The 25,313-nt window shown below is 53.6% G+C and overlaps 1 protein-coding gene across 1 annotated transcript; it reads left to right on the top strand.

Annotated features, from left to right (window-relative positions):
* Positions 1-3,122: 3,122 nt before the first annotated feature.
* On the top strand, positions 3,123-21,879 carry LOC140203993 (nucleolar protein 9). Its single transcript, XM_072270211.1, has 11 exons — positions 3,123-3,278; positions 5,424-5,819; positions 6,023-6,514; positions 8,071-8,190; positions 8,285-8,426; positions 14,229-14,418; positions 14,642-14,782; positions 15,278-15,397; positions 16,974-17,204; positions 19,587-19,692; positions 20,329-21,879. Exons 1-11 carry the CDS (start codon positions 3,131-3,133, stop codon positions 20,508-20,510), a joined length of 2,268 nt encoding a protein of 755 aa, XP_072126312.1. The 5' UTR covers positions 3,123-3,130; the 3' UTR covers positions 20,511-21,879.
* The last annotated feature ends 3,434 nt before the right edge of the window (positions 21,880-25,313 follow it).

The raw sequence follows: 25,313 nt of genomic DNA, 5'->3' as shown, positions 1-25,313 counted from the left end.
GATGGTTGAGGGGTAATAACTGTTCCTGAACCTGGTGGCGTGGGTCCTGAGGCTCCTGTACCTCCTTCCTGATGGTTGAGGGGTAATAACTGTTCCTGAACCTGGTGGCGTGGGTCCTGAGGCTCCTGTACCTCCTTCCTGATGGTTGAGGGGTAATAACTGTTCCTGAACCTGGTGGGGTGGGCACTGAGGCTCCTGTACCTCCTTCCTGATGGTTGAGGGGTAATAACTGTTCCTGACCCTGGTGGTGTGGGTCCTGAGGCTCCTGTACCTCCTTCCTGATGGTTGAGGGGTAATAACTGTTCCTGAACCTGGTGATGTGGGTCCTGAGGCTCCTGTACCTCCTTCCTGATGGTTGTGGGGTAATAACTGTTCCTGAACCTGGTGGGGTGGGCACTGAGGCTCCTGTACCTCCTTCCTGATGGTTGAGGGGTAATAACTGTTCCTGAACCTGGTGATGTGGGTCCTGAGGCTCCTGTACCTCCTTCCTGATGGTTGAGGGGTAATAACTGTTCCTGAACCTGGTGGTGTGGGTCCTGAGGCTCCTGTACCTCCTTCCTGATGGTTGAGGGGTAATAACTGTTCCTGAACCTGGTGGGGTGGGCACTGAGGCTCCTGTACCTCCTTCCTGATGGTTGAGGGGTAATAACTGTTCCTGAACCTGGTGGTGAGAGTCCTGAGGCTTCTGTACCCTCTTCCTGATGGTTGAGGGGTAATAACTGTTCCTGAACCTGGTGGTGTGGGTCCTGAGGCTCCTGTACCTCCTTCCTGATGGTTGAGGGGTAATAACTGTTTCTGAACCTGGTGGTGTGGGTCCTGAAGCTCCTGTACCTCCTTCCTGATGGTTGAGGGGTAATAACTGTTCCTGAACCTGGTGGTGAGAGTCCTGAGGCTCCTGTACCCTCTTCCTGATGGTTGAGGGGTAATAACTGTTCCTGAACCTGGTGGTGTGGGTCCTGAGGCTCCTGTACCCTCTTCCTGATGGTTGAGGGGTAATAACTGTTCCTGCACCTGGTGGTGTGGGTCCTGAGGCTCCTGTACCTCCTTCCTGATGGTTGAGGGGTAATAACTGTTCCTGCACCTGGTGATGTGGGTCTTGAGGCTCCTGTACCTCCTTCCTGATGGTTGAGGGGTAATAACTGTTCCTGAACCTGGTGATGTGGGTCCTGAGGCTCCTGTACCTCCTTCCTGATGGTTGAGGGGTAATAACTGTTCCTGCACCTGGTGATGTGGGTCCTGAGGCTCCTGTACCTCCTTCCTGATGGTTGAGGGGTAATAACTGTTCCTGAACCTGGTGGTGTGGGTCCTGAGGCTCCTGTACCTCCTTCCTGATGGTTGAGGGGTAATAACTGTTCCTGAACCCGGTGGTGTGGGTCCTGAGGCTCCTGTACCTCCTTCCTGATGGTTGAGGGGTAATAACTGTTCCTGACCCTGGTGGTGTGGGTCTTGAGGCTCCTGTACCTCCTTCCTGATGGTTGAGGGGTAATAACTGTTCCTGCACCTGGTGGTGTGGGTCCTGAGGCACCTGTACCTCCTTCCTGATGGTTGAGGGGTAATAACTGTTCCTGAACCTGGTGGTGTGGGTCCTGAAGCTCCTGTACCTCCTTCCTGATGGTTGAGGGGTAATAACTGTTCCTGAACCTGGTGGTGAGAGTCCTGAGGCTCCTGTACCCTCTTCCTGATGGTTGAGGGGTAATAACTGTTCCTGAACCTGGTGGTGTGGGTCCTGAGGCTCCTGTACCCTCTTCCTGATGGTTGAGGGGTAATAACTGTTCCTGCACCTGGTGATGTGGGTCCTGAGGCTCCTGTACCTCCTTCCTGATGGTTGAGGGGTAATAACTGTTCCTGAACCTGGTGGTGTGGGTCCTGAGGCTCCTGTACCTCCTTCCTGATGGTTGAGGGGTAATAACTGTTTCTGAACCTGGTGGTGTGGGTCCTGAGGCTCCTGTACCTTCTTCCCGATGGCAGCAGTGAGAAGAGAGCATGGCAGCAGTGAGAGGAGAGCATGTCCTGGGTGGTGGGGGTCCCTGATGACAGACGCTGCTTTCCTGCAACAATGCTCCATGTAGATGTGCTCAATAGTTGGGAGGGCTTTACCCGTGATGGACTGAGCTGTATTCACCACTTTTTGTTAGATTTTCCACTCAGGACATTGTGTTTCCACACCAGGCGGTGATGTAGCATCTATAGAAGTCTGCCAGAGTTTTAGATGTCACACTGAATCTCTGCAAATTCCTAAGGAAGTAGAGACACTGCCAGGCTTTCTTTGTAATTCCACTTGTGCTGGGCTCAGGACAGGTCCTCCGAAGTAATAATATTGAGGAATTTAAAGTTGCTGATCCTCCGATGACCATTGACCTCTGGTTTCCTCCTCCCAAAGTCAATAATCAGCTCCTTGGTCTTGCTGACATCGAGTAAGAGGTTGTTGTTATGACACCACTCAGCTGGATTTTCAATCTCCCTCCTAAGTGCTGACTTGTCACCCCCTTTGACAGTGGTGTCATCAGCCAGCTTGAATATGGCACTGGAGCTGTGCTTGGCCACGCGGTCAGAAGTGTCAAGCAAGCAGAGCAGGGGCCCGAGCACAGCTTCATGGTGCACCTGTGCTGATGGGGATTGTGGAGGAGATGTCGTTGCCAATCCAAACTGATTGGGGTCTACACGTGAGGAAATGCAGGATCCAATTGCACAAGAAGACACTGAGACGAAGGTCTTGGAGCTTATTGATTAGTTTCAAATTAACTACAGCCTACCAATGCACTCCAAACCTCTTTTTCTTCCCATTCCAACTAGTTTGGCTCCACAGCGTTGCCCACGCTGCATTAGTAGTCCACTGTATGGTGGAGTTATTGTTATGTGCGAAGTCCTTCAAACCGAACCCAAACAATCCCAGTATCCTTTACCAAGATGGCCGCTTTCCCAGCCACCCAACCAATACCTTAGCAAGATGGCCGTTTCCAAGTTATTTACCGAGGTCGTACCTTTGCAAGATGGAAGGTAGTCAGATAAGGCGCATGCGCTTCTTGTATCCCTTTCCCAAGATGGCCGCCTTGGCGGGGACGAATTGAAGCCACACTTACCAAGATGGACGTCGCGCCCAGCCGTGGCAAAGGAGCAACCGGGTCGACGAATGACTGCTTCCGGCGCGTGGAATCAGCAACGGAGCAACATGGCGGAGCGGAGCGCGGCTTCCGGCCGCTCGGACCGCGACGACTTCGGCTACGGTCGGCAGCTGATGCCCAGGGTGATGTACGGCTTCCCGGACAAGGAGGAGAAGGGTGAGGAGAAGCCGGCCTCCGTGCCCCCGGGGGCAGAGGGGGAGGGAAGGAAGGAGGCGGGGAGAGGGAGCGAGTGAGGGGAGAGGGGAGCGCGACGGGGTAATGGGGGAGGGGAGGGGAGAAGGGCTGGGGGAGTGAGGGGTCGGGGTTTAGGGGAGTGGGCTGGGGGCATTGCCAGGGGAGGAGAGGCAAAGCGATTAGGCAATCATTCGGGAGAGGTCGATGAGTGAAGGGTTGTAGTTGAGGGTGGAGGGAGAGGAGTAACGAGGAGGAATGTTTGGGGAGGGAGTGTGAAGGGGAATTGAATTGACTTTATTATTTACATCCTTCATGTACACGAGGAGTAAAATCTTTACCTTACCTGTTCAAGTGTGCAGGTGCAACTGTAATAATTTATACTAAATATTACGTACTGCAGGATAGTCAATATAACATAGAAATACGGCTGTGCCTGATGAATTAAGCAGTCTGATGGCCTGGTGGACCAATTTCCCCCGGGATCAATAAAGTATGACTGTGACTATGGAAGAAGCCGTGGGAGAGAGTGAGCTGGTGTAGGTTGGGAAAGGAGTGGGGTTGGAGTGAGTGTAGGGAAGGAGAAGGGGAGGGAGGAGGGAGTGAGGAGAGGGAGCAAGGTGAGAGACGGGGGGCTGGAGGAGGGAGCGAGGGGAGGGACGGGAGGCTGGAGGAGGGAGCGAGGGGAGGGACGGGAGGCTGGAGGAGGGAGCGAGGGGAGGGACGGGGGGCTGGAGGAGGGAGCGAGGGGAGGGACAGGAGGCTGGAGGAGGGAGCGAGGGGAGGGACGGGAGGTTGGAGGAGGGAGCGAGGGGAGGGACGGGGAACTGGAGGAGGGAGAGGGGAGGAACGGGGAACTGGAGGAGGGAGCGAGGGGAGGGACGGGGAACTGGAGGAGGGAGAGAGGGGAGGAATGGGGAACTGGAGGAGGGAGTGAGGGGAGGGACGGAAGGCTGGAGGAGGGAGTGAGGGGAGGGACGGGAGGCTGGAGGAGGGAGCGAGGGGAGGGACGGGGAACTGGAGGAGGGAGAGAGGGAGGACGGGGAACTGGAGGAGGGAGCGAGGGGAGGGACGGGAGGCTGGAGGAGGGAGTGAGGGGAGGGACGGGGAACTGGAGGAGGGAGAGAGGGGAGGACGGGGAACTGGAGGAGGGAGAGAGGGGAGGACGGGGAACTGGAGGAGGGAACGAGGGGAGGGACGGGGAACTGGAGGAGGGAGTGAGGGGAGGGACGGGAGGCTGGAGGAGGGAGAGAGGGGAGGGACGGGAGGCTGGAGGAGGGAGCGAGGGGAGGGACGGGGAACTGGAGGAGGGAGAGAGGGGAGGAACGGGGAACTGGAGGAGGGAGCGAGGGGAGGGACAGGAGGCTGAAGGAGGGAGCGAGGGGAGGGACGGGAGGCTGGAGGAGGGAGCGAGGGGAGGGACGGGGAACTGGAGGAGGGAGAGAGGGGAGGAACGGGGAACTGGAGGAGGGAGTGAGGGGAGGGACGGGGAACTGGAGGAGGGAGTGAGGGGAGGGACGGGGAACTGGAGGAGGGAGCGGGGGAGGGACGGGGAACTGGAGGAGGGAGCGAGGGGAGGGATGGGGAACTGGAGGAGGGAGTGAGGGGAGGGACGGGGAACTGGAGGAGGGAGTGAGGGGAGGGATGGGGAACTGGAGGAGGGAGCGAGGGGAGGGACAGGAGGCTGAAGGAGGGAGCGAGGGGAGGGACGGGAGGCTGGAGGAGGGAGCGAGGGGAGGGACGGGGAACTGGAGGAGGGAGAGAGGGGAGGAACGGGGAACTGGAGGAGGGAGTGAGGGGAGGGACGGGGAACTGGAGGAGGGAGCGAGGGGAGGGACGGGGAACTGGAGGAGGGAGAGAGGGGAGGAACGGGGAACTGGAGGAGGGAGTGAGGGGAGGGACGGGGAACTGGAGGAGGGAGTGAGGGGAGGGACGGGGAACTGGAGGAGGGAGCGGGGGAGGAACGGGGAACTGGAGGAGGGAGCGAGGGGAGGGATGGGGAACTGGAGGAGGGAGTGAGGGAGGGATGAGCTGGAGGAGGGAACGAGGGGAGGGACAGGCAAAGCACTTTAAAAATCCTATCAATCCCAAACATCCTTTACCAAGATAGTGTCTTCTCCATTCACACAGGAGCTGCCTTCCCAAGGTGGGCATTTCCCACTCTGTCCACGCCGGTCTTACCTTCCCAAGATGGACGCTGGTCAGCCATGGCGCACGCGCTCCCTGTCTCCTCTTACCGCGATGGCCGCAGCAGGGAGGAACGCATTGCCGCTGCCCTTAACAAGATGGCCGCCGCAGGGGCGAAGCATCGCCGCCGCCCTTACCAATATGACCGCCGCACCCGACAGAGACAGCGGAGGAACCGACGTGGGAGTGGATCGATTTCCGGTGGCGGACCGATCGGGGAACGGGGCAGCGTGGTGGAGGAAAACGATAGTCCTCACCACTCAGTCCGTGGCGTCCTCGTCTACTGTCAGCAGCTGATGCCCACGTTAATGAACGGCTTTCCGGACAAGGAGGAAAAGAGTGAGGGACGGCGTCAGTGTCACCTGGGGGGGGAGGGGAGGAATCGGACAGAATGTGATGCCAGAGGGGGATTGAAGGCCGATAGTGGGAGGGATGGGAGGAGGGAGTGAGTGGTAGGCTGGGGAGGGGAGAGGAGGGAATGGGTGGTGGAACTGTGGCCTTGGACTTGCTAACCATCCTCTTCCTCCTCTCTCCCCGGCCAGGGCTGTTCCTCTCCAACGTGCTGACAGAGATCAAGGGCAGGGAGGTGCGGGTCTGCACCAACCCCGACGGCAGCATCTTCCTGGTGCGGCTGGTGGACCAGTGCGACGTTCCTGCCCTGCGACGCTTCCTCGCGGCCCTCCAGCCCCACCTGTGGCTCGTGGCCAGCCACCGGTGCGGGGCCCGCGTGATGCAGGCGGCCCTCCTGCAGGTGACCCAGCTCGCCAGCAACCTGCAGGAGCAGGGCGAGGAGGAGGAGGAGGAGGAGGAGGAGGAGGATGACGACGCAGAGGGCGAGGAGGAAGAAGGGGGCGAGGGCAGAACCCTGGAGGGGCAGGTCCGGCAGCTGAGCAGTTGTGTGCGCGGCGACCTCCTGAAATACGTGAGGGACGCGCAGGGCAATCTCTTCGTGCGGGATCTCCTGCAGGTGCTGGGGGGAGTGGTGCCCTGTGCCAGCAAACTGCGGAGGAGCACCCACAAGGACACACCCAAGGGTGAGTCTAGCACTTTCGCACCATCCGGTGGGACAACCACTCAAATGTTCTCCACATCACAACCTCTCTGGATTACAACCCACTTGAAAGAATATTGCATTTCAGTTATCAATCCCTGAGACTGTAGCTTGGATACCAGCCTGTAACTCACTCACAGGGATCTGTCATTCTCGACGTAAAAACGCTGAGCCCTTGGGTTAGATCCCAGCCTGTAACTCAGAACTGGGGATCTCATTCCAAACATTTCAGGTGACAACTTACTCATGGTTCCCAAAGCAAGAAATATTTACAATGCTTTTTCTGTTTTAAAAAAAAACCATTATGGTAAACTGTCACCGTGAGCGATGAAGAGGCATGCGAAGAGGAGGCTGAGTCAAGGGTTGAGGTAAATGGGTGTGAGATGGAGTGGGATGGGGGGGGACTGAGGCGTGCAGGAGACGGAGGAATTCCAGAGTGAGGTTTGGTCAATCTAAGCGCTGGGCCGGTTTGGAAAGCTCGGGTATAGGCCGGAACATGGAGGCGTTGTCCAGGCTCTGAGCGTATCAATGCTACGTGGCCTGGGTCCTGGTGTGAGGAACGACTGACGTATGGATGATATAAACGCTGGGCCGTGTGTCAGGACCGGTTCTGCTTGCTGTTCTGTTAGCTTTACTCTGCTCTGAGTCTGAGGCTGTGTTCCTGCTCCAGGCTTCGTGTCGGAGGACTCACTTTCACTCTGTAGGTCATTTACCGTCTAGTGTTTGTTTTCCCCCTCCCCTCCCCCTTGGGTGTTTGTCGGGGTTTTTAATTTATGGGTTCTTTAGGATTTCTTGTTTTGTGGCTGTCTGTAAGGAAGTGGATGTCAGGCTGTACTTTGTTAGTGAATGTTCTTTGAACCCTGAACCTCTGGATTGCATTTCACTCACTCTTGAGAGTCACTTATTCTATATGTAAACCTCCTGAATCCTTGAATTAGATTCTAGCCTGTAACTCACTTCTGGGAATCCAATATTCCAAATGAACGCTGTCTCCTGCACCCCCGCCCCCCCAAGCCAAGCCTCAGGATTGGATCCCAACCTGTAACCGGGTTTCCGGGAATCCAGTATTCCAAATCAACACCACCCCCCCAAACCTCAGGGTTAGATCCCAGCCTGTAACCCACTTCCGGGAATGCAATATTCCAGATGAATACCCGGACTTCAGGGTTTGATTCCAACCTGTGGCTGACTCCCAGGCATTATATAAACTGCTGGAATCCCTGGTTTAAATCCAGTGTTTCACTCATTCCTGATTGCGTATTTAGTACAGTCGACCTTCACTAATCCGACTACCTGTAATTCGGTTCCTTCGATAATCTGGCACTGATTATGCTTAATGTGATCCTTCTGTAATTCAGCATTTTCACTAATCGGGCACTCCTCGGGTCCCAATGGTGCCGGATTAGTGAAGGTCGACCTGTATAAAATCATCTGATCCCTGATAACGTTCCAGTCCAGTCCTCCCTCCTCCTCCCGCTCCCACGGTCCGTCCGTTCATACACGCCTACGGCCTGTGACCTGCTCACCCCTCTCCGACAGGCTTTGACCTCGACAGAGGGTTGGACCTCCGTGCCGGACAGGTGAAGGAGTTCAGCGTCCCGGAAGGGTTCCTGGACGAGCTGCGTGACTACGCCCAGCTGCTGGCAGACAACATGACAGGTGAGTCCCTCGCCACTGCGAGGTTCGAGGGGGCCAGTGAGGGAAGGGATGATCTGCAGAGGTTGCCTCTCTCACCCTCCTCATCTCTCCACAGAGTTCCTGACCAACCCCACGGCCAGCGCGGTGCTGCAGGTGGCGGCCCGCGTCCTGGGGCGGAGGCTGCCGGACGTGGCTCAGGAGCTATGTTCAGCCATTCTCAAGTCCCTCGGGGAGCCATGCCAGGATGGGCAGAACAGGTAACCCTCGTCTCCCGCCGTCTCCGCTTCCCCTGCCGTGGCCGTACTCTGTCTCACGGTTCCATGTGACTTGCACGCTCAGGCACGCGTGGCCTGTGGATGGCGGCTATGTCCTGCCATCTTCGGAGAGCACGACCACGCCGGTGACCACAGGCATGCACTGTGCCAACGTGTACACATTGTGCACGAGCACGTGCAGGCACATCTCCGTTTATAGCCACAGGCGTGCACCATGTCAACGTACAAGCACTGTACACAGAATTTCACAAGCATGTGCAGGGAGATGTCCATTTATGGCCACAGGCGTGCACGAGCACGTGCAGGCACATCTCCGTTTATAGCGTGAGGTGAGGTTACAGTTGACTTCAGTGCCCCCACCCACTCTGTGTGAGGGAAGCAGTGGTGTTGCTGTTGACCTCCGGCAGCTCATTCCACATACCCACTGTGGGGGAGAAGCTTGCCCCTCGGGTCCCCTCTCACCTTCAGTCTGCACCCCCTACCACAACTAGAGGATTGTGTTGGGGTCTGGTTGGCCCTTTACAGGAAGGGTGTGGAGAGGATACAGCAGCAAATCACCGGATGGGAGGACGGGAGCTGTAAGGAGAGGTTGGACAAACGTGAGTTGTTTTCCCTGGAACGTCAAAGGCTGAGGGGAGACCTGATAGACATTTATACGATTATTAGAGGTGTAGATAGAGTAGAGAGTTGGTATCTCCTTCCCCCCCCCACCCCATCCCGGGCTGAAATATCTAATATATGAGGGCATGCATTTGAAGTGAGAGGGGGACTATTCAAAAGAGATGGGCAGGGCAAGCGGTGTGAGCCTTGGGTGGTGGTGGAGGCAGATACGATAGAGGTATTTGTGTGGTTCTTTGACAGGGAATGGATGGATAGGAACATTGTGTGGGCAGAAGCACCTAGTTAACCCTTTAATGTAATTAGTTCACCATGACATGGTGTGCTGAAGATCCTGTTCTCCTGCTGTACCAGCCTGTGCCAGGAATTTGAGAGTGTTGGCGGCGGAAGTGAGTGTTTATTTAGGAGAAGGTGCTTGGGAAGCTGAAAGGCCTAAAGATAGACAAGTCTCCTAGATCGGACGGACTGCACCCCAGGGTTCCACCATCAGACAGGAGGCGCTGGGGCTGTTAGAATGAGAAACAGCTTCTTCCCCCAGGCTGGGAGATGATGGAACTCCCTGCCGCCACCAGGTCTCATCACGTATGAGGTGCCAGTGGAGTTTAACTTCTGACGTAAGTGCACCTTATTTGTTAATTTATTTGTGGCAGTATTACCTTGTGTGTGATTTATACGTACGGTGTTGTGCACTTGGTCCAGGGAACGTTATTGCGTTCAGCGGTTGAGTGACAATAAGCTCAAGCTTGAATTTGAAAGAGGTGGCTGAAGGGATTGTGGAGACATTAACTGATCTTTCAAGAATCACTAGATTTCATTTCCAGAGGACTGGACCGTTGCAAAGGTCACTCTTTAAAAAGGGAGGGAGGCAAAAGACGGGAAGTGATAGGCCAGTTAGCCTGACTTAAGGAATGGGCAAAGAAGTGGCAGATGGAATACAGTGTGGGGAGGTCATTCACCTTGGGAGAAGAAATAAAGGCATAGACTATCTTCTAATTGGAGAGCAAATTCAAAAATCAGAGGTGCAAAGGGACTTGGGAGTCGTAATGCAGGTAAACTTTTGTAAATTCAGTCGTTGGTAAGGAAGGCAAATGCAATGTTAGCATTCATTTTAAGAGGACTAGAATATAGAAGCAATGACCTAATGCTGAGGATTTATCGGGCACTGGTCAGAACGTATTTTGAGTATTGCGAGCAGTATTGGGCCCCTTATCTAAGAAAAGATGTCCTGGCATTGGAGATGGTCCAGAGGAGGTTCACAAGAATGATCCTGGGAATGGAAGGGTTAACATATGAGGAGTGTTTGTTGGCTCTGGGCCTGTACTCACTGGAGTTTAGAAGAATGAGGGGCAATCTCATTGAAACCTATCGGATATTGAAAGGCTTAGATAGAGTGCACTTTGAAAAGATATTTCCCATAGTGGGAGAGTCTAGGACAAGAGGGCACAGACTTAAAATACAAGGACGTCCCTTTGGAACAGAGAAGGGGAGAAATTTCTTTAACCTAGAGGGTGCATTCGGCTGTGGAGACCAAGTCATTGAGTACATTTAAAGCGGAGATTGATAAGTTCTTGATTAGTTAGGCTGTCAAAAGTGACAGAGAGAAGACAGGAGAATGGGGTTGAGAGGGATAATAAATCAGCCACGATTGAATGGTTGAGCAGACTCGTGTGGCTGAACGGCCTAATTCTGCTCCTTTGTCTTATGGTTCTTTGTGATGCCTCTGTTGGTTGGGGTGAACCATAGCTATGTTGTCTATGTGGTATGCAAGCCAGGGTAGCACGCTATGGAGAGCAAGCGGTTGCCCCTGCAGCAAGCTCCCCCTCTCCACGCAGCTGATGACCCCAGAGGAACAGCAGAGACCGGCACAGTTTAGCACCAGCAGTGTCACAGGAGTTGCCAGTCAGCATTGAACTCAATGTAGGACTGCCTCAGGGACTTTTCCTTGGGGGTTCACTCCTGAAGCCTTCCCCATGAGTTGGTATCACCACAAGGCAGCGGAGGTTTGAGATTAGAATTTTCCTCCTCCCAGATGAGCTGACAAGCCCCATTTGCCCAAAGCGACTGGTTTTAAGGTGCTGGAAAACTGCCTTTTGCTGCATCTCCTGTTAGTAGAAACGGTTCCGCCAAGCTTAGCGGCCAAGCCACATGTGAAGGCCAGGAGCTGGACTGGTTGTCAGAGGCTATTTAGGACGCGCACCGTTGGGAGCATTTAATAGGGAGTGGGAGCTTGTCCCCACTGCCACCCCCGGCTGTAAGAACCTGTTCTCTGTACAGTCATTGTCGGGGAGGCACACAAAGCTATTCAGCACTAGAGCATCCAAGGTGGCGGTTTGGCCCTTTCTGTTAATACCCACCTAATCTGCCCAGTCCCATCGACCTGCACCCTTCCCATCCCCCTCCAAACCCTTCCCATCCATGGACCTGTCCAAGCTGCTTTAAATGTTACAACTAAATCCACATCGATCACTCCCACTGGCAACCTGTTCCACACTTGGAGCACCCTCTGAGTGAACAGATTTCCTCTCCTTAAATATTTCACCTTTCATCCTAGAGCTATGAGCACAAGTTCCAGTTGCACCCAAGCTGAGGGGGAAAGGCTGTGCATTCACCCTTCCTATCCTGCTGGTCAGTTTGTATACCTCCATAAGATCCCCTTGTTCACCTGCGCGCCAAGGAATGAAGTCCAGCCTATCCAACCATCCCTATTACTCAGGCCCTCAGGTCCCGGCATCATCCTTATAAATTCCTTCAGGCTTATTGATATCTTTCCAGAACTGCACAAAATATTCTATATTCTGCCTCCAGTACAACTTCAAAATATAATCCGGATGCCTATATTCAGTGCCCTGATTTTTGAAGGTCAATGTGCCAAAAGCTTTCTTTACGACCGTCTACCTGTGACACCACTTTCAATGAATTATGGACCTGTATTCCCAGATCCCTTTGTTCTACAGCACTCCTCAATGCCCTGCCATTCACGGTGTAAGACGTTGTTAGTCCTGACGAAGGGTCTCGGCCTGAAACGTCGACTGTACCTCTTCCTAGAGGCGCTGCCTGGCCTGCTGCGTTCACCAGCAACTTTGATGTGTGTTGCTTGAATTTCCAGCATCTGCGGAATTCCTGTTGTCGATGGTGGAAGACTTGCTTGGTTTGTTCTCCCAAAGTGCAATAATTGGTCTGCTTTAAATTCCATCTGCCACATCGGGAAAAACTAAGCATGAAATGAAACTACCACTGTGATTAGAAGCACGAGATTCTGCCGATGCTGGAAATCTTGAGAAGAACGCACGCAGCAGGTCGGGTGGCACCTACGGAGAGGAAGAGACGGTCAACATTTCGGGCCAAAACCCTTCATTTGGAAGAGTAAAGGGGCAGAAAGCAGCGTAGGAAGATGGGAAGGAGTACAAGCTGGTTGGTGATAGGTGAGGGGGAAGGTTGTGGTGGGGTGGGGAGGTGGGATGAAGAAAGAAGTTTGGGGTGGGACAGGTGGAAGAGGTCAAGCACTAAAGGAGGAATTTGATAGGAGAGGACAGTGGATCGTGGGATAAAGGGAAAGAGGAAAGGAACCAGAGGGAGATGATAGCAGGAGCAGAGGAGGGGTGAGAGGTCACCAGAATGGGGAATAATAACTGGGGGGGGGGGGTTGGTGGAGAGAAGCTGGATAAATCGATGTTCATGCAATCAGCATGGAGGCTACCCAGACAGGTGTTCCTGCTCCATCCTGAGTTTGGTCTCATCATGGCCGTGACTGATATGTCAGAATGGGAAGTGGGATTGCACTGGTTAGTCACTGGGAGGTCCTGCCTTTTGCATGAGAAAGAGCAGAGTCCCCTGATCTGTGTTCTGGTCATCAAACTGCCCACGAGAATGAGAGTGAAAACAAGGTGCAAGCCTGCTGGAGGGACTCTGGGGGGCTCCAGAGCCCAGGAGCCCGCACCGAAAGGCACGGTGCCCAGAGGCAGGATGCTCGGGGGGGTGAGGGCTCGGAGTGGCACCGAGGAGGCCGCGGAGACGGGAGACTGAGGCAGGGCTGGAGCAGGTTGCAGACTCTGTGAAGAAGAAAGAACACAATGAAACCGGAGCAGGAATGGGCCATGGCTCCTCGTCTGCCCCGGTGTTCAATGTGAGTGACCTACACTGGTCTCGAGGCCTCTCCTGCTGACAGGAGACCCTGTCCGAGGTTTCCAACATAATGAGAAGCAGAATGAGGGTAGACAGTAACAGGAGAGATTCTGCAAGGGCTGGAGCACACACAAAATGCTGGAGGAACTTGGCATGTCGGGCAGCACTTGTGGAGGGAAATAAACAGTTGGCAGTTCAGCCCGATATGTCCTTTATTCCCCTCCATACATGCTACCTGACTTGTTGAGTTTCCCCAGCATTTTGTGTGTGTTGCTAAGTGTAGACAGTCTTTTTCCCACCACAGACACCAAATACGAGGGGACGTTGAGGGAAAGTTTATTGAGCATTGGGTCCCTGGAATGGCCTACCAGGGCAACTGGTGGAAACCGACCGATGGTGGTTTAAGAGGTATTTGGATAGGCTGAAGAGTGTATAGGGAGTGGAGGAATACAGACCGTGTGTGGGCAGATCGTAACGGGGTAGATTGTGAGGTCGTGAGTGTAACTTACTGTACTGGAGTTCAGTAGTCTTAGAATGGGGTGGGGGGTAGAAGCTCTCCTTGAGCCTGCTGGTACGTGCTTTCAGGCTTTTGTATATCAGGGAGAGGAGAGAATGTCTGGGGTGGGTAGGGCTCTGGAATCTGCCGGGTGCTTTACTGAGGCAGCAAGAAGTGTAGATGGAGCTGTGAAGAGGGAGGCTGGTTAACACGATGAGCTGAGCTGTGTCCATAACTCTCTGCAGTTTCTTGTCATGTGCAGACCTATTGCTGTGTCAAGCCGTGATCCATACGGAGAGGCCTTGATAAACATGGCGAGGGTTGAAGGGGACATGGGCAGTGGAGGGTGGGAGATGGAGGAAGGGTGAACGTCGCTAGGAAGGGCACAGTAGTTGGGTTGGGAATGGATGAGAGGGAGCTGGGCGTGGGGGTGGTGGTGGTTGCGTTGGACTGAGGCATGGGCCTGGTACCCAGTTCAGAGGGGACAGGGCTGAGGGTACACAGAAGCCTCCCTACTTCTCTCATGGCCTCCTGCCTTGCTCTCCCAGCTCGCTCCTGGAATTCATGAAGGACAGGACGGGCAGTCGGCTGCTGGAGGCAGTGGTGCTAGTGATGGACGCCAAGCTCTTCACCGAATTCTACACCTCGAACCTGAAGGGCAGACTGGAGGAGCTGGCCCTCCACCCCATGGCCAACTTTGCTGTGCAGCGAGCTCTGGCAGTGGCCCCCACCTCTCTGGTGAGTAGATCCAAATGTGGTGGGGTGGAGAACTCAACTCCCTACCCCTCGGCCCCCTCTTTCCCCAACCCCTTCTACCTCCTCACCCCCCCTTTCTCCGTTCTTTGGCCCACTCTGCATCCTCGCCTGCCCCTCCCGACCTGCCCTCGCGTGGCCTCCAACCCTCCGCTGTTTTCGGCCCACCCTTTCTTCTTCCAGTGGCTGACTGCCAACTCTTCCGCAGTTTTCGGAGATATGTGGGGAGCTGCTGCCCAGTGTGGAGGATATCCTGGCTGAGGGTCACCTGGGTGTGGTCGTGGAGATGGTGTCAGGCTGCGTCCGGCACAGCAGCGGCCAGGCAGAGATGATGAGCCACCTCCTGGAGGTGAGGGGTGGGCCCTTGCACTGGGAGGGAATGGGGGAGGAGGGCTTATGGTTTGAGAGGACACGAGAGGGAAGCAGGGAGGAAGGAATGGGGGAAGGAGGTGCCCGGGGGGTAAGGGAAGGGACAGTAGAAAGATGCAGCACCAGATGCTGGGGTGAAGGGGTGCGGCAGGAGTCCTGACTGAAGGCGAGACAAGAGAAGGGGGCCAAGACACAGCAGGAGGGGGTTTTTAGGCCTGAGGAGGTGTGGGAGAGATGAAGAGAGGGAATATACTTTGGGAAAGGGGGTAGAGCAGGTGGGAGAGGGGTCAGGTGTGTTAGGCTTGGTTTTGGGCGAGGGGACGCTCCTCATAGGGCCTAGGGTAACCGGATGGGGGTGGAGGGGGTGAGCATGGGCTGGGGTGGCGACCAGTTAATGTTGATCTTAAGGTCTACCCTTCTGTCTGCTCACAACCTCCCACCCCACCTTGCTTCCTTTCCCCCTCTCTGTCTCCAGGCGTTCCACTGTGACAAACCCGTCTCACGCAAGCGATCCTGCTTCCTGCTTCTGGTCTCCCTCCAGACCTACCAGGTGTTCTTCCAGCTGCCGGAGCAGGACTCCAAGTCCGAATACGAGGTCAGTGGCGAGGCAGGGGGAGAAACTGGTTTGTGGCACTGGACTGTGCCACCTTGTGGGTGGTAGGAAGGCATTGGGACCAAATAACAGCCCCACGCTGCCCTGAGGGTGGGATTGGACCTCTGCCATGGGCTATTAAGCCTCTGGACCTTGTCCTTGTCTCGTTTAGTATCTTACCCCTCGATCGGGATTACTGTCATCCCGTTTAATATTTTATGCCTCATCAGAGCCCCCTTGTCCCTTTTAATATTTACCCCTCGATTCAAGTCCATTGTCCCATTTAATATTTTATCCCTTGATCAGGATCCCTTTTCTCCGGTTTAATATTTTACCCCTTGATCGGATCCCCCTTGTCCCTTTAATATTTACCTCTTGATTGGAGTCCATTGTTCGGTTTAATATTGTACCCCTCAATCAGGATCCCTTTTACTAGTTTGATATTTACCCCTCGATCTGAGTCCATTGTCCAGTTTAATATTTTACCGCTCGATCAGGGTCTCTCTCGTCCTGTTTAATATTTTACCCCTCGATCAGGGTCTCTCTCGTCCTGTTTAATATTTTACCGCTCGATCGGGACCTCTCGTCCAGTTTAATATTTTACCGCTCGATCAGGGTCTCTTTCGTCCCGTTTAATATTTTACCGCTCGATCAGGGTCTCTCGTCCTGTTTAATATTTTACCCCTCGATCAGGGTCTCTCGTCCCGTTTAATATTTTACCCCTCGATCAGGGTCTCTCGTCCCGTTTAATATTTTACCCATAGTTTGGGGTCTCTCGTTCTGTTTAATATTTTACCCCTCGATCTGAGTCCATTGTCCAGTTTAATATTTTACCACTCGATCGGGACCTCTTGTCCAGTTTAATATTTTACCCCTCGATCAGGGTCTCTCTCGTCCTGTTTAATATTTTACCCATAGATTGGGATCTTTCGTCCCGTTTAATATTTTACCCCTCGATCAGGGTCTCTCTCGTCCTGTTTAATATTTTACCCCTCGATCAGGGTCTCTCTCGTCCTGTTTAATATTTTACCGCTCGATCGGGACCTCTCGTCCAGTTTAATATTTTACCGCTCGATCAGGGTCTCTCTCGTCCTGTTTAATATTTTACCCCTCGATCAGGGTCTCTTTCGTCCCGTTTAATATTTTACCGCTCGATCAGGGTCTCTCGTCCCGTTTAATATTTTACCCATAGTTTGGGGTCTCTCGTTCTGTTTAATATTTTACCCCTCGATCTGAGTCCATTGTCCAGTTTAATATTTTACCACTCGATCGGGACCTCTCGTCCAGTTTAATATTTTACCGCTCGATCAGGGTCTCTTTCGTCCTGTTTAATATTTTACCACTCGATCGGGACCTCTCGTCCTGTTTAATATTTTACCCCTCGATCAGGGTCTCTTTCGTTCTGTTTAATATTTTACCCCTTGATAGGGATCTCTTGTCCAGTTTAATATTTTGCCTGTAGATTGGGATCCATTTTGTATTCCACACCCTCAATGAGTCCCTGTGTGTCTCTGACCCAGGGCAATCATCTGCCTGTGATACCGTTGGGACTGACTCTCTCTCTCTCTCTCGCCCGCAGCCGTCTGGTGTTGCCCGACTCAAGCTGGTGAACTACCATGGCACCCTCCTGGCGCAGCACCTGCTGAATTTCGAGAAGCCCATCACCTTAGTGCGCAGCATGGCAGAAAGCCCGGTGGATGACCTCCTCGTCCTGGCCTGTAACCCCGCCGGCAGCCACGTCTTCGACTCCCTCATCGACAGCACCACCGTGTCCGAAAAGCAGAAGAAAACCGTGCTCCGCAAGTTTACGGTGAGCAAGGGAGCCAGTAGGGCGTGCGCGCGTGTGTACGTGTGTCTCTGTGAGAGAACGAACACGAACGAGAGAGGGAGCCAGCAGGGCGTGCGTGTGTGTACGTGTGTCTCTGTGAGAGAACGAACACGAACGAGAGAGGGAGCCAGCAGGGCGTGCGTGTGTGTACGTTTGTCTCTGTGAGAGAACGAACACGAACGAGAACGAACTGGGCGTGCGTGTGTGTGTCTCTGTGAGAGAACGAACACGAACGAGAAAGGGAGCCAACAGGGCGTGCGCGTGTGTGTGTCTCTATGAGAGAACAAACACGAACAAGAACGAGAACGAACTGGGCGTGCGTGTGTGTACGTGTGTGTGTCTCTGTGAGAGAACGAACGCGAAGAGAAAGGGAGCCAGCAGGGCATGCGCGTGTGTACGTGTGTGTGTCTCTGTGAGGGAACGAACACGAATGAGAAAGGGAGCCAGCAGGGCGTGCGTGTGTGTACGTGTGTCTCTGTGAGAGAACGAACACGAACGAGAAAGGGAGCCAGCAGGGCGTGCGCGTGTGTACGTGTGTGTGTCTCTGTGAGAGAACGAACACGAACGAGCAAGGGAGCCAGCAGGGCGTGTGTGTGTGTATGTGTATGTCTCTGAGAGAATGAACACGAACAAGAATGAGAACGAACTGGGCGTGTGTATGTGTGTGTCTCTGTGAGAGAACAAACACGAACAAGAACGAACTGGGCGTGCGTGTGTGTGTCTCTGTGAGAGAACGAACACGAACGAGAAAGGGAGCCAGCAGGGCGTGTGTGTGTGTATGTGTATGTCTCTGAGAGAATGAACACGAACAAGAATGAGAACGAACTGGGCGTGTGTATGTGTGTGTCTCTGTGAGAGAACAAACACGAACAAGAACGAACTGGGCGTGCGTGTGTGTGTCTCTGTGAGAGAACGAACACGAACGAGAAAGGGAGCCAGCAGGGCGTGCGCGTGTGTGTACGTCTGTCTCTGTGAGAGAACGAACACGAACGAGCAAGGGAGCCAACAGGGCGTGCGCGTGTGTGTGTCTCTGTGAGAGAACGAACACGAACAAGAACGAGAACGAACTGGGCGTGGAGAATCCGAGTATTAACCGGCAGGATGTTTATGGGGGTCCATCAAGAGCAGGGGTTCCCAACCAGGGTCCACAGAAGGGTCGATGGCATAGCAAAGGTTGGGAACCCCTTTATCAGGAGGATTACTATTAAATAGGACATACAGGGTTCAGTTGGATTCCATTAGGGAAGTGGTGGATATTAAACAGGACAGAGGGGAAGTGAGGTTTTGATCAAAGGGGTAGGTTGTTAAATGGGATGGGTTAACAAGAGTCTTGCTGTGGGGGTGGATTAATATTAAATAGGACGGATGGGATTAATGAAGGTCCAATCAAAGGACTGTTATTAAATGTATTATTGGTGGGGGTTAACTGGGGTCCTGATTCTGGGGGGTGCTTTACTAAATTGGACAGAATGTCCTGATTGGGGGAAGGAGGTTCATTTTCAATGTGAGAGGGGTTATCATCAGTCTTATTAAGGGGTGTTGGCAAGTGGTCAAGTGGTTAAGGCATTGGTCTAGTGATTTGAAGGTCGCTAGTTCGAGCCTTGGCTGAGGCAGCGTGTTGTGTCCTTGAGCAAGGCACACATTGCTTAAGGACACAATGCTTGTGTCCTTAACCACACAGTGCTCGGCGACGACACCGGTGCCAAGTTTTATCGGCCCTTGGACAACATTGGTGGCGTGGAGAGGGGAGACTTGCAGCATGGGCAGCTGACGGTCTTCCATACAACCTTGCCCAGGCCTGCACCCTGGAAACCTTCCAAGGCGCAAATCCATGGTCTCATGAGGCTAACGGATGCCTATATCAAAGGGTAGTGAGATATTAAATGGGACAGAGAGGGTTAACAAGGGTAAGATGAAGGAGAGTGTGTCGGGGGTGGGGGGTGTGTAACTGGCTGTGGGTTCGGACTCAGTACCTGGGTCAGAGTGGGCTGCAGCAGGCAGAGACTCTCCCCAGAGGATTCCAGGAGAGCCTGTGAACTGGAAAGGAGGCCAGGTCACTGTGAACTAGCAGGAAGCTGTGGACCGAATGGCTACCTCCTACAGTACAAGTCAGTGCTTCAAGGGGAAGGGGACTGTTGGCCTGGAGTCGAGGGTACTGGGTGTACCCGGGATGAGATGTTTGTGGGTGGGTGGTGGGGGCAAGTATGGGCACTGAATGTCATTGTTGTGCTCTTCACTCCCGTCCTGTTTGTAACCACATCGCTCTCCCTCTTCAACCAATCTGAAAATCCCCAAATCTTACCTTGGAATCTATATTTTCTTCCCCTCGCGATCCTTGCTCCCTCCCGCTTCCTTTCCCCACAGGGTCACTTCTTCCAACTGGCCTGCAGCAAGCATGGCAGCCGGGTCTTCGACCAGATATGGCTCTTTGCACCGCTCGAGATGCGACGGAGTATCGCCCAGGAGCTGTGTGAGTCTCCCCTTCTCCCCGGGCTGGGAGGGTCACCACGTCAGTGCATGTGTTTTGACAGAGGGGGGTGCTGTCGGTCCAGAGAAGGAGGAGGGGATCACGGGCAACCGGCTCCTGGCAGATTGTGGGCAAGGAGGTGTCCATGTATTGCAGGGGTGGGTGGGTTGGGAGCGGGGGAGAGGCAGAGAGGGTCGTGTTAAGATGGGGACCCTGAGATAGGAAGAGGTTAGGTGTCCCAGGGTCAGTAGTTGTGTAAGGCATTTGGAGGGGAGGGGTCGTTTAGGACGGTGGGACCCTTGGTGTGGACTCTAGTGGGCTGGGGGTGGTGCAGACTAGGCCCAGTGGCTGGGAGTGGGTGTAAGGGGATTCTGAGACCCTGGAAAGTGAGATGGGGCGGTGTAGGGGCCAAAGGGTTAGAAGTGGTGGGGTTGGAGGTTGAAAGTGTATCCCGGGTCATTGTGGGAGACTGAGCGAGGTAATGGCATTTCATGCTCTGGGGGAGGGAGGTGCCATGGGCAATAGGGCAACAGCTGGTAACCCTCACTAGGCTGACGTTCCTCCTCTTTGTCCCCCTTTTGCCTCCCTCCTGGCCCTACCTACACAAACTCCCCTCCCCCTCCCCCCCACTACCTCCAGCTGAAAAGAGGGAACTGTTGAAGGCCAGCCGCTATGGACACCGTGCTATCCGGAAAATGGACCTGGGGACCTTCCGCAGGAAGCTAGAGGACTGGGAGAGTTTGCAGGAGTCAGAAACCAGGAAGCGCAAGGCGGTCTCCGACATCCTGGAGACTGAAGCCGGAATGCCGGAAACGCCGTGAGGCTTCTTTCCCCCAAACCCCCACCCCCTGCTCCGGTCCGTCTCTCCTGGCGTTCCCTCTGGGTGTGACTTAATCCGGTCGGGGCAGAGGGGGAGGCACCTGCCAAGGGGAATCTAGTCCGGAATGGCCGTCGGAATCCTCTGCCGGCGGTTGGAATTCCCGGTATCTGCCATGACCGGGCCACTCAGACATTTGCAACTTCGGAGCAGGGTGGTGGGGCAGGCGGGGCAGACAGTCTGTCCCCCGTTTCTACCCTGGCCCCCCCATCACTGAGATCCCCTTCCCTCGATAACCAGAAATCTGTGAGTCTGTGAACAGACTAGACTCCGGCGTGGCGTTTGAGTTCGGGGACGGAATTCCGAAGTTGCACCGTCCTCCGGGTGGAGAACTTCCATCCTCCTGTACGGCTGAACGTGTACTCCCAGACTGTGCCCCCCTCCCCACCCCTTGTGGCCATCGGGGTAACAATCTAAGGTCAAATGCTGGAAGAACTTTGTCATTTTTGGTCTTCTCGAGCTCACCTGCATCGATTGTCCGTAAAGGTTTTAACCAAGAATGGTTTAAAAGTAAGTTTTTTTTTAAAAAAGGAGAACAATAAACACGCAGGTGCCAGTACTGAGAGTCACCCACTCTCAGCGCTCAGACCGCTTGGTTTGTTAAAGGGTGTGGCATCCGTGTACTGAAGGTTCTGACGATAATGGAAATCCAGAGCAGCCCGTGAAATGCTGGAGGAACTCAGCAAGACTGGCAGCATCTGTGGTGGGGAATAAACAGTCAATGTTTCGGGGCAAGACCACCAAGTCCTTTGTGTTAAAAACTTATTTCAGAAATTAGAACATTAGCCAACAATGTCAACAGAACCACGGCCACTTTTCTAAAACAGAATCGTGTGAGTAGGAGCGAAGCTCTAAAAGTGCAGCCCCTGAGGGAGAGAGACTGCAGATGCCGGGGAGTTGGGGTTAACGCTGTTGGCTTCCTCCGGCTCCCTTGTGTGTTGCTCTGGATAAAGGTTTTAGCTTTGTTGCCCCGTGCGAACTTGTCACGCAGTCGTTTGTCAGATGTTGCCCCCCCCCCACTGCCCCGCCACCCTGTCACCCCCCGTGAAGAAACAAACAGATTTGTTATTGTGACCGTCCTCGGTGAAACTGGAAGGGCCTGGAAATACTCGGCGGGTCAGTCCGTGCCTTTGTGATGTGGCACAAGCGTCGGTGATTCAGGACAAGGACCCCCACCCCTCCTACCCCCCCCCCCACCCGTCAGAACTGGGAGGGAGATGAAAGGTGGGAGGTGGTGGTGGTGTCTCTGATGGGTGAAAGCGGTAGGGAGTGAGATGTAAATAATGTTCTCTGGTCAATAAATGGGGAAAATATTCTGGCTCAGCTTCTCTGCGTTTCCCTCACCCCCTCTGGGAGTGGGGAACATGTCCAGGCTGACCTGCCTGGCACGTCTCCCTGCTCTGCTTTTCACAACATCTACCTTCCTTGGTCTCCGTTTTGCCTCTGACTGCTGCCATTCAGCTATTGACCAGGTCAACTTGTTTACAGCTTAACCCCCACGGACCCATCCCCTTCCCTCCTCTCCCACCTTCCCTGCAGGTCAGCGTGCTTTTTCCCTCTTCTTCCCGCTTCTCCCGCTGGAAACATCAACACTGCTCCTCTCAGATCTCGTATGTGATGTGTCTCTCATCATAGGAAGGATGTGTGTAGAGATTTACGACGATGCTGCCTGGGTTAGAGAGTCTCCACTGTTGTGGCCCTAGTCTTGGCCAGTGCTATTTCATCGCTAGTCGTCCTGCCCTGTAAACATTTCCAGACCTTAAATCTCATCTTGTCTGGTCTGAAACAACAGGGGTGTTTTAAATCCTTTGTGTTTCTCAACAATTATTTGTGGGACTACCGTCCTCGAGCATGAAGTACTGTTACAGCATTTAACCTTGCTCCTAAAAGCTGGAGCATACAGGCTGGTCCCTTGTGCTCACTCCCTCGCCCCTCTCTTCCCCCTTGTTAGACCATACTTGGAACATTGCATTCTGTTCTGGTCGCCTCATTAGAGGCAGGATGTGGAAGCTTTAGAGAGAGGGCAGAGGAGATCTACCAGGATGCTGCCTGGACCAGAGAGCCTGTCTTATCAAGATAGATTGAACGAGCTGGAGCTCTTCTCTAAAGCAGAGGATGGAAGGCATATACGATGATAAGAGGCACAGTCAGAGTGGACAGACAGTGACTTTTCCCCAGGCCACAAATGGCTAATACGGGACGGCGTAATGTTATTTTGTTATGATGATTGGGGGAAAGTACAGGGTGGGGTGGGGGAACATGTAAGAGATGTTTAGATAGGCACACAGGTGATAGAAAATGGATGGTTGTGTGGGAGGGAAGGGTTAGATTTTGGAAGAGGTATTTTCCCCCCTAACCCCTCCCCACCCACTGCCCCTGGTCCCAAGCATTCTCCCTGCCCCACAAGTAAATCCTCCCACTGGGCAGTCAGAGATGACTGGTGTTAAAGGAACAGGCCATGTGACCACGCGGCAGTGCCCTCGGACCCTGCGCTCCGGTCAGTCACAAAAGGGGCGGTGGTGGGTGAGGCATCTGGCCCGTATGTTGTTCTGTCTCAGTCGGTTTCCACTCTGCGTCCAGCCATCAACTGGGCTGCTGGCTGGTTGCCAATGGCTCGATGGTTTAATTGTACCACAGGCTGGGGAGTGAGGCACCCCTCATCTCCATAACTCCGTATCTACGTGTGCAGCTTGTCATGTCTGTGAGACTATCGCCCTCCCTACGTAGAACTGTTCAATCAGAACTGTACACCAGGGAAAAGGGCTCGTTCAGGCCCTGATGTCTCTTGTTAATTCCATTTGACCAGGTTTGGCCCGCATCCCTCCATGACCCTGTCCAAATGCCCTTTAAAAATACCTTTCTCAGCTGCTTCCTCTGGCAGCTATCTGCACATAACCACTGACTTGTATGATCTTTACATACACCCTCAGGAATCTGACCCTGACTCCTGTCTCTCCGTTCCCGCACACCTTCCTTGGGTGAGGTGTCCAAGAGGGAAACAGGAGCAGGTGAAGGCCACTCGGCCTTTCAGAACTGTCCTGTCAGCTGGTACAATGGTGACTAATCTGTGCTGACCCAGCCACCTCTTACTGTCCCAGATCGCCAGTGTCCTCACTTCCCTGATCTCTCCCTCCATGAGTATGTCAGAGCGTGAAAATGGGACCTTCGCCCCAACCAGTCGCTGCCGACCGAGATTCCTATCCGAGGCAGTCCCACTTGTCCGCGTTTGGCCCAAACCTTTCCTATCTGAGTACCTTTTTAAATGTTCATGTACCACTTCCTCCGGCTGTTCGATCCATATGCTGGGCACCCTTTGGATTCCCAAAGCCATGGAGAGAGCGCTGCACATTCTCCTTCCCTGCGCCCCTCATAATTTTAAGCATTTTTCAGAGGAACGGTACTCTGTGACTCAGTCTTGGCAGGGCCCTCCTCAATCGGCTCTGCATGTTGGACTTTGGCGGGTGAATTAGGATCCTGGAGAAGTGCGGCTTGTGTCTAACCGAATGCAGGCGAGTGTGAGGTGAACTTGCACGGTGGACGGTAGGGCTCTGAGGGGAGCGGTGGAACAGGAAAATGGGAATACAGATCCACAGTACCTTCAAAGTGAGGTAGCGGGTAAATAGAGTCATAAAGCCTTCATAAAGCAAAGTGTTGAGTACAGGAGTTAGGATGTTCTGTTGATGTGTAAGAAATCGGTGAGGCCAAATTTGGAGTATTGTGTGCTGTTCTGGTCAATTACCTACAGGAAAGATATCAATAAGGCTGAAAGAGTACTGAGAAAATTTACAAAGAGGTTTCCGGGACTTGAGGACCTGAATTTTAGGGAAAGATTAAACAGATTAAGACTTTATTCCCTGAAGTGTAGGGGAGGTTTGACAGTAGACAATAGGTGCAGGAGTGGGCCATTCGGCCCTTCGAGCCAGCACCACCGTTCACTGTGATCATGGCTGATCATCCACAATCAGTATCCAGTTCCTGCCTTATCCCCATAACCTTTGATTCAGCTATCTTTAAGAACTCTATCCATCTCTTTTTTGAAAGCATTCAGAGACTTGGCCTCCACAGCCTTCTGGGGCAGAGTATTCCATATATCCACCACTCTCTGGGTGAAAAAGTTTTTCCTCAACTCTGTTCCAAATGGCCTACCACTTATTCTTAAACTGTGGCCTCTGGTTCTGGACTCACCCATCAGCGGGAACATGCTTCCTGCCTCCAGCGTGTCCAATCCCTTAATAATCTTATATGTTTCAATAAGATCCCCTCTCAGCCTTCTAAATTCCAGAGTATACAAGCCCAGTCGCTCCAATCTTTTGACATGTGACAGTCCCGCCAACCCGGGAATTAACCTTGTGAACCTCCGCTGCACTCCCTCAATGGCAAGAATGTCCTTCCTCAAATTTGGAGACCAAAACTGTACACGATACTCCAGGTGTGGTCTCACCAGGGCCCTGTACAGCTGCAGAAGGACCTCTTTGCTCTTATACTCAATTCCCCTTGTTATGAAGGCCAGAGGTACAGAGGTATACAAAATTATGAGTGGATAGGGTAAATGCAAGCAGGCTTTTTCCATAGAGGTGCGGGTGAAAGTATTGTAGAACTGGAGGCCATGGGTTTAGAGCGTAAGATGGAAGACTTAAGGGCAACATAAAGTCAGACTAATACAATGCCGAAACAGGCCATTCGGCCCATCTAGTCTGTGCCAAACTGTTAATCTTGCCGAGCCACATTGATCCATACCTGGCGCAGA

The sequence above is a fragment of the Mobula birostris genome, chromosome 10, assembly GCF_030028105.1.
Source record: "Mobula birostris isolate sMobBir1 chromosome 10, sMobBir1.hap1, whole genome shotgun sequence".
Taxonomy (NCBI): Eukaryota; Metazoa; Chordata; class Chondrichthyes; order Myliobatiformes; family Myliobatidae; genus Mobula; species Mobula birostris.
The sequence above is the reverse complement of the archived record's forward strand: the minus strand, read 5'-3'. Positions and strand labels throughout refer to the sequence as shown.